Source organism: Diplotaxodon limnothrissa, linkage group LG23 (genome assembly GCF_057381915.1).
Source record: "Diplotaxodon limnothrissa isolate DT_005_m linkage group LG23, D_limnothrissa_male_GT1.1, whole genome shotgun sequence".
NCBI lineage: Eukaryota > Metazoa > Chordata > Actinopteri > Cichliformes > Cichlidae > Diplotaxodon > Diplotaxodon limnothrissa.
Window position 1 is genome coordinate 13,174,043 of NC_140617.1, and position 16,026 is coordinate 13,190,068.

The 16,026-nt window shown below is 42.9% G+C and overlaps 2 protein-coding genes across 2 annotated transcripts in view; one reads left to right on the forward strand and one right to left on the reverse strand.

Moving 5' to 3' along the window:
- Positions 1 to 1,961, forward strand: part of nme7 (NME/NM23 family member 7) — a 23,361-nt gene extending 21,400 nt beyond the window's left edge. Inside the window, exons 11-12 of the mRNA XM_085348861.1 lie at positions 1,221 to 1,328; positions 1,836 to 1,961. Coding sequence (XP_085204987.1) covers positions 1,221 to 1,328; positions 1,836 to 1,868 — 141 coding nt within the window. The 3' untranslated portion in view covers positions 1,869 to 1,961. The remainder of the gene's footprint in view (positions 1 to 1,220; positions 1,329 to 1,835) is intronic.
- atp1b1a (ATPase Na+/K+ transporting subunit beta 1a) lies at positions 833 to 10,449 on the reverse strand. Its single transcript, XM_085348860.1, has 6 exons — positions 10,231 to 10,449; positions 5,957 to 6,085; positions 4,544 to 4,696; positions 4,271 to 4,440; positions 3,380 to 3,460; positions 833 to 3,266 (listed from the first exon to the last, which is right to left on the reverse strand). Exons 1-6 carry the CDS (start codon positions 10,322 to 10,324, stop codon positions 3,012 to 3,014), a joined length of 882 nt encoding a protein of 293 aa, XP_085204986.1. The 5' UTR covers positions 10,325 to 10,449; the 3' UTR covers positions 833 to 3,011.
- Between the last annotated feature and the right edge of the window lie 5,577 nt (positions 10,450 to 16,026).

Genomic DNA, 16,026 nt, shown 5'->3' on the forward strand with positions numbered 1-16,026 from the left:
ATTCATCAGACACCCCTCTCCTGATGGCAGACATTGTTGGGAGGGTTTCATTTCCTGGAAACTCAAGAGGATGAGACAGGCCAGCTCTGACCTTAGGAGTGTCAGAAATAGACTGAAGATAAATGTGCTGCATGGAAGAAGGTGGCTACTGTTCTATAGCGGTCAGACAAAAGTGTTGAATAAAAAGACTTGATTTGTAGCCCGTAAGAAATTAAAATGAAAAAAATTTGTTATACTTAACTATAAATAAAGGAAAGGGGAGTGGTTTTAGTCTGAAAGTCAAATTTGTAAAACAGTGTCACAAAATGCTTTCTATATAAATACAAAAAACCCCAATGCAAACAAAAAGCTTCAAATTAAAGATTCAAAATTTAAACTTCAAGGATGGTTTCATATCAATTTTTAAAATGTAGATGGTAAGTTAAACATGTAATAGATATGAGGTATAAGAATATTTAGTCTTCATATAATTAAGTCAGTAGAAGAAACTGATGAATCAAGCCAGTTCGTAACAGCAAACGCTCGGTCACAGTTAAATCACTGCTAGCTGTCTGCTGTCTGGACCTTCTACTAATCGAGTGTCTGGTTTACTTTTTTTTTTTGCCCTTTTTGTATATTATTGAAAATCTAAACCATTTCTTAAACAGTTGCCCGCAGCTAGAAAGTCAAGTCTTAACTGAGCAGACAGGGAGGTTAAGGCTCCAAATGTGATTGTAAAACTACAAGTCAACAAGTTATCCATCATGGAAATGAAATTTAGAAAAAAAATAAATAATAATAATAATAATAATAATAATAATAATAGGAAAAGGTTTAAACAGCCATTCATTGTACAGTACTCAGGATTTAGTGTTACATATTCAGGGAGGGTTTATTTATTTAATGAAGGTTAGTTTGCTTTGCCAGTTGGTCTCTGCAAAAGATGAGCAAAAAGTAAAGTCATTTTTGAAAAGCTGTGGTGAAAATGTGCTTGAGAACCGAGGCCCCCACCCCTAAGTCAGTGGAAAATTTGCTGGGTGTCTGTTTTGTCACTTCCTCCACAGGATCACATGTTCAGCCGCTGAGTAATCACTCTGCCGGTACAGGATGTTGACTTTCACAACTGTCCACAGACTTTGACACCAGGATAGAGATGGCGTCACAGCGCCGAATTCACTTAATTTAATGTTGAAGTGCAACGCTAATGAACACGTGATAATCCAGATGTTTCCATCCGACAGGAAATTGCACGGCACCTTCGTCCAACCACGCTGCGCGCCCTGTACGGCAAAGACAAAGTGAAAAACGCCGTCCACTGCACAGACCTCCCCGAAGACAGTGTTTTGGAGGTGGGTGGCGCATGCGCATGTTGTGCACTCCATACACTGAAACGACACCCATAATGTGTTAGCTGTACAGCTCCTCTCATTCTTTTCCAGATAGACACTATGAAGAAACCCTGAGCCCCTGCATAAATAAGTACCTCACATTTAGCGAGAACGAAACCTTCCTGGACTCTAAGGCCATGTCCAGTCTCATGATTGCGCCCTGTGGGCCGGGGCAGCCTCAGATCACACTGGTTTTAGAAAAGCAAGAATGGCAGAGGAATTTGAAACAAAACCATTGTTTTGCAGGGAGTGGGCCTGACCCATCGTGCGTCATTGTTCAGGAAAACTCCTGATCTGTAGTCTGGACAAACGCCTCCTTGTTGAACATTAGCCTATGACTGACTGAGCTGCCATTTTCCCCTGACTGGAACAGTAGCAAAGAAAGGGCTTGTGCAGAGACATTTGAGGTGTCAGACAGTGTTAATTCATCAGCTGTTACTATAAATGTCCCTTAAATTCCTTTTCCAGGTGCAGTATTTCTTCAAGATTTTGGATGGATGAAAACCACGTTGAACTACACAGTCAAACACTTCCAGTTTTCTCATTTTTCTGTTTATTGTTCCAGCCTTATGCAGATTAAATAAAGTAACAAGAGCAGACTCCTGACAAGTGTTTTGATCTTCAACACTGAATTAAGTATTTTTTAACACCAACTAAAACGTATTACACGGGATACTGCATTGCCTCTGATGTTCTTGAACTTTTTGACCAGCGACTTTGGTATTAGATTCATACGTTACACTTTTGGAAATAAAAAAAATAAAAAAAATAAAATAAAAAAAAATTTGTACAACTGCATAAATATAAAATTTGTCCACCATGAAAATGGCTAAAACATTCAATACCAAGTAGCATCACGTCACGTGATGTCTCCAGCAAACCAATTTTAGAGAACTGAGTCGCCACTGTTTCTGTGGAGGTGACTGTCTTCTAGGCTGGACCCACAAAGCGCTACACTAAGAATCAGAAAGGAAAAAAAAAAAAAAAAAAAAAAAAAATTGCATTAAAGTATCAAACATAAATGTAATCAAACCATATCTAACAGCTAAGGTGAACAAAACAAATGTGCCCCTCCTCCAATAACCGGGACGACGAAGCGCAAACACAGAGCACTTATTTACTCAGACGTGGGCCTTAAACATTCAGAGTACCATGCCAGTAATTCAGTTAGTCAGAGCACATGAACACACACTCCTGTAAACGCCTGCACATAGACACGAGCACACGCGCGCACACACCTTGGACCACTAAAGCGGACATAAGACAAAGAGGTTACAGCTGGGACTAGACTACAGCACTGGACACTCCAAAAATATATAGAAACCACGTAAGGGTGAAGTATTTCGGGACAGAAAACAACTCGCTACACGTCAGTAGTGGAATTGCCGTTTTACAGTAAATGGATGAACGTTTCCCATGGCTCAAGGAATCTTTTCATGTACAGTAGAATAAATATTTGCTATTGCTACTTTTGTATTTTACATTCTAACCCTCGACGAACACACAGAAAAGCTAGTGTAAAGCACACAGATTAAGTGTAGGTCCTGTATATTATGAATGTTCAAAGACTAGTGGTGGTTTTTATCTGAACGGGTTTCTCTAAGTTGGATTCGTTTTCAAATTGAGTGCTCGCAGTAGCTCAGGTCACGACACGGTGAGCTTTATGTCAAAGCGTCCCTGGTAGCGGTCCTTCTCGCTGTAATCTATGTTGTCTCCGAATGCTTTGCACTCGATGCGGATCTCCTTTCCCTCCGTCACATTGACGAACTGAACGGCCATCAAGGGCTGCAGGTAGTCGGGGTGCAGCTGTTTGCCGTAATATGGGTAGTACTGCAGAGGAAAGCCTTGGCCTATCCCATAGTACTTTATCTCTCCGATCTGGCCTTCATCCTCAGCTCTCTGCAAACACAATACTTGAGTGAGACTTACAGCCGGTCCTTTTGAAGACAAATATTCATTCTCCCTGTATCTGTGAACTGGAAGGCCACAGCCACACGCTCTCGCAAACGTACCTTAAGCTTGCAGTAAATGGGGATCTCGTTAGAGCTAACTTTCACCGGCAGTTCTTCTAGTAATGAGTTGTTTGAAGGAGCCTAAAGAAAGAACAAACAAGCAATAACTGGTTTAAATTAAACTTTCACTTATTGGTGCCTACATTAACCACAATGCAACTTCAAGCTCCAGCTTCTCAAAAGTTTTCCATTTTCAAACATAATGGAAAAAGCTTCATGGATGGTTCACATGTCTGTAAGGTTTCCTAAGTTGGAAATGCACTCCCTGTAATTTTTGGGGGGGGTATTTGCTTTTCTGTTTGTGGATTTGGGTTTTCTGTTTGCTCTGACCCCTTAGCTCCCCTGACACCACACATTTGACCTTTGAGACAAATGATTGCCAACTCTACTCTGAGCAAGAGCTCACTGCAAGCACATCTCACTTGTTTTAGTCATTTGAGAGGCAGTGAGACTACGAGTAGATGGGAATGAGAAGTTTCTCTATTGTAATTTACAACATCTTTTTTCCTTGAAAAGGCAATTCTACTAGCGCTATAGTGCTACGATTGTTCACTCAGAAACGGTCCACTAAGGTAGCCAAATGATTGAGTACAGATTACTTACATCTTAAGGCCACAAAGCAAAGCTTCACAAGTTTACAGCCAAAATGGGGGATGTTAGCCAGCTAGCTCTAACTTAGCTACACAGCATATCACCGCCACCTGTGCTGTTATTATACTGATATTCAGGTATATAAAAACAGAGCAGCACAGTCCAGGACTACAGTTTACTTCATGCCTGCAGGTTAAATTAATGTCTGAGGTGAGCCTAAGCTCATTAAAAGAATTTAAAAAAAGGACTGGTGCCATTTTGCGCTACTTATTAGCCTTTGAATTTAAGCGGTAACTATACCTTTGGTCGGAAGTTGACAATTCTGTTGAGCTTTATGATAACACATGGGTTCCCCTCCATGAAGCCATAATCAGGGTCTGTGCCTGAGCAGTCTTTCAGCAAAGACCTAGAAAACTTGCAGACTTTCTTCTTTTCTTCCATACTTCGATCTTTGTATGTGCTAGGAAGCGCTGAAAATGCCACAAGTAAGAAAACAAAATTTAAGTTTAGATCTTCAAACATCCACTCATGAGTGACAAATGGTGAAAGCTGATTGCATTGTATGATACTTGCTTCCACATTCCTCGTAGGAGTCCCCAGTCTGCTTTGTCTCATTGTACAGCTCAAGGAATTCGTTCATGCTTTGGACATACTTTCTGTATGAACTCGGATCACTCTTCTTAAAAGAAATTTCAGATTTGTCTGAGCGTGGGGTGTGTGACAGACCTGCAAAAACACCACACTGGTTTGGTAGGAAAACAAAAGTCATGGGACAAAAAAATAAAAACATCTTATTTAAAAAAAAAAAAAAAAGAAAAAAAGAAAAGAAAAAAAGAAAAAACTCAATTTGTGTGAAAAAAAAAAGTGTAAATATCTTAGAGAAGCAACATGACATGGCACGTGAGCCATTGTGAGCATTCTCCATTATCTAAGGACAATGTGAGGGTCTTGGGGATTTCCTCTGAGAGCTCCTCACAGCAGTAATTTTCCACAGAGTTGGTGCGCGAGGCGTGGCGAGGGGAGAGTGTGACAGTGAGAGTAGCTAGAGGCAGCATGACAGCCGCGAAACCCTTCTCGGCCTCGCCGCAGGACCTGTTTTATTTGCTGCCGCAGATATGAGCGGGACTCGAGCTGCCGGTTGAGACGGCGAGAGGAGAAGCAGCAGTTTGAGTGTCAGAGGAGGCTTGTGAAAGTTCACCAACCCCCACCCATCCACTCTCACGTGTGTTTCTCTCACAATGGAAACTTTTAGCCTCTGAGTGGGAGGCGGGATCACGCTCCGAAGGGAGAGAAAAAAAGAAAAAAAAAAAAGAACCTTTCTCGCCGCTTCCTTGATCATGCCACTTCTGGAAACTTGCTTCAGCTTAGAGCTCTCTACGCTCACGCTGTTGTTCTGCTCGCTCTAATCTCTGATTGTCAACAGTCGTGAACAAAACGGCAGCCACATGCAGCCAGTCATCTAGAATGGCTGCTAAAAATACTGCTAAGGGGCAGAGCATGTGCTGTGCAAACCGCGAGATGAGGCTTGGCACTCAAATCAGTCTCAGAGCGCACAGGAAATTTTTAAACTGCTGCAGCGTTGTCTGATGACACTCTCACGAGATTACACATTAGGTTTCCCCCCCCTTCAAGCCTTTAAAAGCTGTGGTGGAAAAACAAAACTTTTTCTTCCTTTGAAGAAACAAGCCACAAACTGTAGTCACGCAAGTACATGCAGTCGTGCCAGCTGTGATGCATAATCATAGCACACATTTTAGTTCCCCTGTTGCCCGCAGGGGGAACATCGACCGGCTGAGGGGAGTGAAGGACAAAATGGCCGAACCTATTTAAGGTCAGAAACACTGCCGATAGAGGAGCTGCTCAGAGGCACACCCCTCCCAAACAGTCGTCTGTAACGCCCACGAAACACCAACAGGCTTTTTGTCTGATCGCTGAGCTGATGCAGCAGCAAAGTCAGAAAGGTGAGGAGGAAGAGGATGTGCTTACCTGGGGGAGCAACTCTGTCCTGATAGGTGGGTTTGTCTTTGCTTAATGTTAGCAGCAATGCCTGAATGGTCCCAACGAAAATTCCAGCCAAGCATCCGTAGAAAATCAGATAAAACAAGAGGATTTTAACTGTAGAGGAAGGAAGAGAAATCAAATTACTGAGATGAAAGCAGCAAGAAAGAAACTGTTTCAAATGTGAAATATAACATCGCCTCAGATTTCAGAAGTCACAAGCACCTGAAGGTGATAAGACTGACTGCTTTATTAGAGCATGACTAGCATCAGCTACCCAAAACCCAGGAAAATGTACTGCATTTCTTCACAACAGCAACATATCCTTCATAAACCCCTTTCCCAGGTTCTTTTCACCTAATTTAAAGTTTAAACAGATCACGCAGAAGGTGGGTTGGCTGTGCTTCCAGAGCAACAGGATGAGTCACTGTTCAGTCCTGCAGACCCCCCCCCCCCCCCCCCCGGCTGTGTCACCTTCAACAATTAGGATTAAAAGAAGAAAAGAAAAAGTCCTTGTTCATGCTCCTGTGCATAGAAATGTGATGAATTTAGGCAAACGCTTCATTACACGAGTGAACAAAACTGTAACGGCACATGCTTCCCTGTATGATGCAATCAAACCATCAGCATCATATTTCCTGATTTTCCCCATCAGATTTTTGGCGTTCCAGAGGAAAATAAGTTTTGAGATCAAACAAATTTGTAAATTGTAAGTGTGGTTTAATTTCAGCAAGCTTTAAAAGGTTGTTGTTGTTCAGATGGCCAAAACAGTGGGGGTGGGGGGGATGCTTGAACCTCTGTTAACTAAGGTAACAAAGACTCTTTGTAACTCTATGCTCAATTGTGCTTAAGGTCGTAGTCACCTCCGAAAAGCCCCCGGACACCCAGTTATGATCTGTGGCAGGTTAAAAATGCTGATTCTGATTTTCTATCAAGTAGAAAAGAGCTCAGCGAACCTGAAAGGAGGTTCGCTTTAAGGCCTTTAAAGGCCACTTGGCTAGCTGCCTGTGATAGCAAAGACGCAAGCAGAATTTGTTTGGTTTTTTCCCCTCAAATCCCCCCCCTCAATACAGAGCATGATTAGACTCTGGGATGAGTCTAGTCGGGCCCCAAGCGGTGGCTGCTAGTGTCCTATGAAGCAGTGCCTGACAATAGGCGCGGGTTTCTGACAGTTCTGTCAACTCCTAGGAGTGCGCCATCTCGGAAAAATATGCTGCAATAACCGCCTGCTGTGCAGGGGAGGTGAATTTGCAAAACAAATAACGGCTTATTCCTCGTGTGCGAGTGAAAAGATGTCAAACAGGTGTGGCACGCAGCAGGAAGGACCATCCAATCGGGTGTTCTTTACCCGTCTTGGCCTGTTGAAATCAGAACAGGATCAGCCACAACATTAGAATCACCTGCCTGAAACTTTGTACCCTCTGTGTGCGCTGCAATGGTAACTGGCAGCAGACTTTTTTGGCTTTATCAGACCAACATTTGGGGGGGGGGGGGGGGGGGGTCTTGAGGTCAGGCCAATTTCACGGTGTAAGCACCAGTCACCTTATCATGGGGGAGGGAGATGTTTGAAGGCACCACAGATGTTAAAAGAAAGACATGGCACTCAGAAATAGTGGTGGAAGTAAAACTTCATTAGGAGAAAAGAGCTTTTAAAAACCTCTCTCTGGGGCAAATTCAACAAACTTTTGGGGCAGTTTTCAGAGCTGACTGGAGATTCTACGCCTCTGAAACTCAGCTCATTTTAGATCATGCTTCAAAATGGCTGCCAAGTGGCAACACTAGGAGGGCTTTGATGGTCTGTGTCAGATTAAAGACCCATTGGATTGCCAGGAGATTCCTCAGAAGCTTCCGTCGTGAGGGCGGCTGTTCGCGCCGTTAGTGGTTTTAATGTTGTGGCTGAGTATGTGTACAGCCTGTTGTCTGGCTGTCAGTTTGTGTGATTTCACCTGAGCGATCGGAGCGGCCTGAAACGCTGCAGGGCTCAGAGTAAACAGCATGGAGGGAGACGTAGGGGGTGGTGAAAGGCAGCTTCTGAATTGAGAGCACCTCCCCCAGCAGGCTGCTGCAGCACGCCGTGAAGGGACTGTCCCCGCATTCATACCACATGTGTCTCCACGCTCGCAGAGGCCTTCACCAGCCCCGCAGCCTACTTTCCGTCTGGCATGTTGAGACAAACACGTGGAGGAGACGTAACGAGCGCCAAGACTGACGCTGTCACCGCGCCACTTCCTGTCTGTCTTTATGAAAAGTGCAAGCGACTCACATGGCACACAATTAGCACGAGTGTTTTACTGAAACACAGTTTAATGTGCTAATGATTTACTCTGTACTGCACACTGTATGTTTTAAAGTTTTGCAGATTTTAAATTATAAATCTACCAGCACATGATGCTGTAAGTAAAGGCACCAATCTGTGTTATCTGTATTTGACTGCTTTTGTGCCAGTTGATTGTTTAAAAAAATAAATAAAAAAATCCCTGGTCCAGTCTAACATGTTTTTGGGCTTTCACTGTAGCTACGAGGATGGTTTTTTTCTTGGGGGGGGGGACAAAACAAAAAGGCTTAAAATGTATCATCTGTCATTTTATTTAGTCAAGCTCAGATACTTTTGTTTATTAAGGGGGGGGGGGGGGGGAGGCAGAAAAAGTAACAGGAAAAAGCACAGACTTCTGTTAAGTGACGTTAATTGACACCCCTCCACCCCAAAAGGCCCATTTCAAACCAGAAAAAAGTCCTTTATGGAAAAACCTGACCGTCATCCACCATGAAATCACTGAGCAGATGACGGTGCTGTGTTCATGATCCGGATGTGTTTGTAGTAAAAAAAAAAAATCCAATCAGGGCTTTTTTCTTTACAGTCTTGAAATGAAAGAGGACTTTGAAGCGTAAGAATATTTATGTGCCATTTAATTAACCCAAACTAAAATAAATCAGTGGTTATGAAATGACCAAAAATAAGACAACCACAGAGGCTTGTGTCAAGTTGGGGGATAAAGACTGGGTCACACTCAGAGGCTTTTTCTGAGCCTCAAACAAGTCTGTGATCAGCGCTGTGGCCAGAGATGCTTTGAGCAGACATACCTGTTGCTGCTAAAGCAACATGGCTCACTGCGTGTGCTCCACGGGACACTGAACTACCAGCCTGGTAACCCCACACCACCACCTAGAACATGGAGTGGGTGAAATGTTCCACCCGAGAGCAGCTCCTGATTTTAATCGCAACACACAGCCGTGCTTTGAGCCACAGAGAATTACCGTTTCTCAGAAATAAACGTGTTAGTTTGAAGCTTTCATTAAGCCCCGAAGAATGCGCTTCAACGCGCGCACACAGCGACGCCTCATTTCTTCCAGGATAAAAATACAGAGAGGGGCGGCCCGGGAGACATGTGAGTCGTGATCACAGTGTTACCGTGCGGCGTCCGGAGAGGAGGGGGAGACGCGCACATACGCGCCATATCTGACGTGCAAAACGGTTTAACGAGCCTAATTGGCGCTATGTAATGCAGGGCAGTGATCCCATCAAACCATCAACCGCTGCGGACCGCGTTAGGCGTCTTAAAGTATTGAAAACGGCGCTGAAACGATTAGAGCCGGATCCAGTAATCCCGGGTTCGAGTTAAAACGTGGGGAAGGCAGAGCTGGGCCCGGGTGTCGGGTCCAGGGATCAGCTGCTCGGGTTTATTAAAGGCAGGAATAAAATGTCCTCAGCCCTTCTCCTGCTCCCCGCGGAGGGCTGACACTCAGAACAACAAAATAAACGGCGGCAGCTACCAACTTGTTGGTTCAGGTAAAAGTCTCGGCTGTCCTTCAAGATGACCTTTTCAGAAAAGACTGCCGCTAATCAGGGCTACGCCTTCGTAATGAACACCTATGACCGCGGGAGCCCTGAAAAATGCAAAGAAACACCCCAAAAGGAGGAAATCATTTACGTCCACGGAAACCAAATTGGCTTATTGTCCTCATTTACTGTCCTTGTTTTGGACTCCAATCGATCCGTATCGAGCACTCCTTCGTGTATCACCTTTTTTCACTTCATTCTCGTTTTAAACACCAACTTGCGCACGCAGCCTCCGTTAAAAAGGCAAAGTCACGACTCGGCGCGCCTCCGGCTGGGAGCTCTAACAGGTGCGAACGTCTGCACCGGCAAAACATTGAGTCAAAATACAAATAATCCGCTGTGAGCACGGTCGGTTTCCACTCTGCTCCATCATCAACAACCAGCAGCCCGCCTGCCGGAAATAAAGAACAAAAAGAGTACTCACACCAGCTGCCTCCTGTGCGCCCTAGAAACTCCTTCTTTTCCGAATTCCACACAAAATTCTTCCATCCTCCGTCGCTGTCTTTATTTCCAGACATGGTAACTCCCCCCCGTGTCGCTTTCTCTCTGCTTTAACGGCTCTGCTGCGTCTCAGTTCTCAGGCTGAGACTGTCGACTGTCCCTCGCAGGAAACAGAAAAGGACAGTCGATTGCGCGTTGCTCCCACTTGTACCGCGCACTATTTATCTCAGAGGGGAAACCAGTGACTCCGCCTGCAAACTCTGTGAACAAGTCCAGCCCCGGAGAGGAGGGCCGAGGGTAGCAAATCACAACCTGCCCCTGCTCAATGCAAAACAGCCAAACAGAGAGCGGCAGTTAGAGGTAGGAAGGCTAATCAGTAGGGCTGAACGATATATCGCATTTGCGATAATATCGCGACATGATCAAGTGCAATTTTCTAACCGCAAAGGCTGCGATTATACTCTGGACATGTCCAAATTCATGGGCTGCATCCTCCTGAGGCCGCATTTGTAGACCGATTACGTCACAGCGACGTGCCGAAGGCTGTCCAAATTACTACCATATCCCAGAATTCATAGCGCGGCCCAGCCAAACTCCAGTTTCCAGCAATGGCGGCCGCTACTAAGTTTTAAAATTACTCATACTAATCCTTCTGGGTCACAAAATAAACTTTTAACATATTTTCAGGCGAGAAAGTAGTTGTGTAAACATCAAATATCTGCTCGGTTTATCAAGATATCCCATATTTGTAAAAGTGCTTCGACGTTTTCAGAGGCGTCTGCTACCCACCAGCTCGACAGCTAGCCGGGAGCTCGAGGGTTACTGATGCGGCCGAGAGCGGCACAACTCCCGGCACATCATTTTCAGATCACCGCGGAGTTTCGCTGCTCGGGTTAAACGTAATATATAAGTCACTTAGACAACCTAAAAATGTTATTGTTGGGCTTTTTTCAGTGTTTTGTTTGTTCGTGAGTAAATCGGTTTGGCTGAGATTAAAGTTATTAGATTAGATAAAATAAAACTTTATTAATCCCCCGGGTGGGTTCCTCCTTGGTTTTCACACAGCTGACTAAACGTCAAACAGAAAACTTATTAAACAGAAGTATGAGACAGTCGAGAATTTACACCAGTGTCTGGTTATATTTTAGATAGCAAGAAGCAGACGGCCGAGTTTATTAAACTCCACCGAGACAGCGGTGACGCTAATCAGAACTAGACCGTCCAATTTCACGCCTTTAAATTTTAAAGGCGTGTTTGTGTGTGTGTTTATACAATTGCTATTATGTTTGCACTTTATGTGTAATGTTACTGACTGCAGAGATCAGTAAGATGTGTGTATTTTTTATTTATTAGTTTTATTTATTTAATATTATTTTTTAATTGAATGACTGTCTAGTAGTTCACAGATGTCGAAAAACTGAGTGTGGTAAAGCCACTGATTTTGTTTATGTATATTTCTGCAATCTGCACATTGTACTGACTTTCATTTTAATGTTTACACCAGGGTTCCTTGCCAGCACTTTATGCTCAGATGTTTGTAAGCTAAAAATAAACTATTGTGTATGTTCAAATATACTGTTGTGATTGAAGAAGTTAAATAAAAATGTCAGTCATCAATTCATGCATCACCTCATGTCATCATAACAGAGGTCTGTCTTCCAGGAAAGAACAGTTTAAAATTAATGTAATATAGTATTGGCCATACTATATGATGTATTGCTTGTCTTTGTTTAATAATACAGAAGACAAAGACCTTAAAAAATAATCGCATATCGCATCGCAATCGCAATATTGGGGCAAAAAATCGCAATTAGATTATTTTCCATAATCGTTCAGCCCTACTAATCAGCACACGGGGAACACGACTTTCAGTCAGTCTACGTTGCAGTCATGGCAAGCATCAACCTGACTCTGGGGTGGGGGAGAAAAAGATGGGAAGCAAAATATGACCTGTAGTGTAAGGAAACCTCCAGGGTCGGATCTAGAAGGGTGGCGTCGGGTGGCATGTGCCACGCTACAATGATATCTTGCCACCCTAGTTTTGCATATGACAGTGTTGTCTATTAACTCATTCACTGCCAGGGTTTTTGAGCATTTTTACTCATTTTTGAAGAGCCACAGAAAACTGTGTGTTATGATCACATAAACGCTGAACCTACCAAAATGAAGAACAGACTCTCTTCTTCCATCCAAAAAAAAAAGCTTGTTTCTACCATTTTCCGTTCTTTAGTAATCAGCTGTAGAAGAGAGGTGGGTTCCACCAAAAATGCCTGTTTTGACCAAAAAAAGGGAGAAAACGAGCTTTTTGTGAAAAATACATTTCAAGCAGTCTGATGTTCACTGACAAGCTGCCCGAGGTTGTATTCTAGCCCCTCCCATTGAAAACGTAATTGACGTCTATAGACGTCAATGGCAGTCAACGTAAGTTTTTCAATTGACGTCTATAGACGTCAATAACAGTGAATGAGTTAAAATAAGATAGCATTAACAACTTGAGCCTAGCTACAGTTAACACTGAATATAAGAGGGGGAAGTTATGGGAGTGATGGCAGCAAGACAGAGTAAGCGAGTGAGAGAGAGAGAGTTTTGAGATGGGAGAGATTTGCGACGTTTAGCGTGGAGTGTATAGTTAGCGTGTTGTGTTATCTTGTATAGTTAGTGTTTGTCACGGCTGCCGAGGCGAGCCGTGTGGATATAGAAGGAGGACCCAAGATGCAGGCAGTGGATGAGATACCGGTGGTTTTATTTACAGAGGTGTAGTGGCAAACAAACAGTGGGGCATAACAAACAACTAAAGACACCTAAACTGGGAGAACTAAAATAACAGACCTGGGAGCATATGACAACGGATGATGAATAGCAGAGAGACGCAGACGAGGAACAGGACACCGTGGAACACAGGGTAACAGACTGACACAGAGTTACACAGACTGACACGGAGGAACACAGACGAACCGGCAACAGGCAGGAGAACACACAGGGCTTAAATACACACACCAGTAATCAAGGGATGAGAGACAGGAGGGCAACACAGCTGGGAGGAATCTGGGCTGACGGGACAGGGGAAACGTAAACTGATCACACTCACATACGACACGGACCTTCACAATAAAACAGGAAACTCAGATACATGGAACCAGACAAGACATTGAACTAAACAGACAGATTCACAAACAGATGGGGAGACACCATAGACAGACAGGTACAGACGCAGACTTAGAGGCAGATTGAAAATAACACAGAACTTAAACAATCATCATCTAGAAAATGATAACAAACCAAAAGCGCTGGGTCACCGACCCAGGACCATGACAGTGTTTTGTGTCGTCGTTGTTGTTTTTTGTGTGTAAGCGAGGGTACTAATGAATTTCACAAAGGCAGAGTGCAAATAGGGTGGAAAAATCGATTTTGCCACCCTATTTGATTTCCATGCCACCCTCATGCCACTCTAAGAACATTTCTCTAGATCCGCCCCTGAAGGGGTCCAACATGAAGCTAATGAGGAAGTTAAAAAGCTGCAGTTCCTCTGATGGCCACTGGAGGCTTCAGCGGTGAATCAGGGCCCATAGACTCCATAGCAACTGTATAGAGTTCATTTAAAAACGAACAAACCTTCTTTTAAACATTATTAATGTTTAATGTTAGAGGCGTGCCTCTTTGACCGACAGGTGGATAACGACACAGGTAAGGATAGTAACTGATAAAAATTTAATGATTGTGATTCCTCATGTTTACCAGTTAATGACATAAATCTATAGGCTACAGCACCACACACCAACACAATAATTCTCAAATATTCGGTGGAGAGGCTGAGATTGATGACTGAATAGATTTTGGGGACTCGCATTTGTTGAAAACAGAAAAGACAAAGAACTGCGACACGTTAAGCAAAAGCAGAGCCTCGGTCCAGGAAACAGGGCCAATACATCAGCAGCGAACATTAGTCACAAAGGCTGCGTAAGGATTTTACAAAAGGACAGACTCACTTAAACACAACAACCTTGTTATTATTACTAGATGGTAGCAAATTGCTGTTTTTAATTAGAATAACAATACAATAACTTTAGAATGAAAATCATTCATTTATGTTAAAGTCTGAGTTATGTATGAAAAAGGTGAAGCAACAAACTGTCATGTGACCAGAACAAAAAAGAGGAAGAGATGTTCAACATGAAAGGATAAGGGAAGGGAGTGACGTACATTGCAGCATGACATTTAACTTTAACCTGCAGCTCTAAAAAGCACCTAATCTGTTGTTTTTGGTGGCTGAATTCATCATTTATAGAGGTGATTACAACTTAAGCGCTGAAGTTCAGAGTCACACGATTGTTAATCACATTAATCACAGATCCCGCTATGGTGAGACATCCGAGAGCGAAGTCATGACTGGACATCCGAGAGGTAGTCATCATTGCCAAATATATTAGTGAACACTGCATAAGACAAAGGAATTTCACAAGGAGCTGAGCAGAAGTAGATGGCACTGCTTGATTCATGGTGGTTTACAGAAGCCAGCACTCCAGGACAGTCTGGGTTTTATCAAAGCCTACTACCATGGGTGAAGTGCAGTTAACATATCACTGTATTTTCCTGCTTATATTATCCTCAGTAAGGGAAATCTGTCACCATAAAGACAGAACATTTTGCCGTTGTCTGTGGAATATGATGGAAACTAGCACATGCTAAAGGAAACGAACCAATGAAAACCAAAATGACTAACTCTGCTGAGTGAAGCCAATGGAAAGCTATTCTCAGTTTCTGTTTTTTTGTTTGTTTTGTTTTTTTGTAAATTTTGACTTTAAAGTTTTGTGGGATAAGTGACACGGTCCATGTGATCTTCACAAGAACGCTGTGGTTAAAAACATGCTGATATGCAGATGCAGCCCAAGTGAAACCAGCCAGACAGAACTGCAGCTAAAATAAGTTAAAACTGTTTCAACAGCTAAAAAATGTTGACCTGTATGACACCTTTTAGACAACTTTATTTTTTTAATTGTCAAGGATCTTGTATAACAACACTGATTCCATGTGAGAAAAAGATGCCTTTTACTAGATTTTGCTGCTAGCTTCCCAGTTGCTGCCCTTAGGCAGGTGCACGCAATATTAAACGATCTATAAAATATAAAATGCATATCAGAGACATACAATAAAACATGCACGCAATGCTTAAAAGCGCTGCATCTACCACTCCCACCCACAAAACACATTCACCGTGTTGACATTGTGCATGCATTGTTTGAAGCAAACAAGAAGTGACATGTTCTTCTGTAAATTTCCTCATGCAGCAAATTTATGATCTAACTTCTTGAATAAGACAGACAGGACCGAGTAGAAGGTTTATCACCTGTATAAAAATGTAGGCCTCCATATGATGCAGAAACACCAGCAACACAATTCTTCTTGTAAAAAAATACTGTTAGCTCAGAGAACACATACAGAAATATAAATTACCTGAGGTAGATGGCGATTAAAAGGTGTGACAGCAACGACGACTCCATGTCAGTTTGTGGGAGCAGATCTTATCAAAACAGAATTTCTTTGTTAATACATGTTTCGGAAAACTGTGTTTAGGAAATGAGAAGAGAAATATTCAGAAGTTAAAGTTCAAATATATAAAAAAGAAGAACGAAAAAGCACCTTAACTTCACCAATAATATTAAAAGTGAACAGTGTAATGCACTGCTTTGGAAAGCCATTGATAGTGCAGTGATAACACAGCGGCCTACTGTTAACAGGCATCGAGGGTTTGCCAAGATTACCAGGAGGTGCAGCATTCTGA

Excerpts from the sequence above, each read along its gene's own strand:
- atp1b1a (XM_085348860.1), bottom strand. The coding sequence starts at position 10,324 with ATGTCTGGAAATAAAGACAGCGACGGAGGATGGAAGAATTTTGTGTGG. Across the intron at positions 6,086-10,230 it reads GCGCACAGGAGGCAGCTGGT|TTAAAATCCTCTTGTTTTAT; the intron begins GTGAGTACTCTT and ends CTTCCTCTACAG. Across the intron at positions 4,441-4,543 it reads CTCCTACGAGGAATGTGGAA|CGCTTCCTAGCACATACAAA; the intron begins GCAAGTATCATA and ends TGGCATTTTCAG.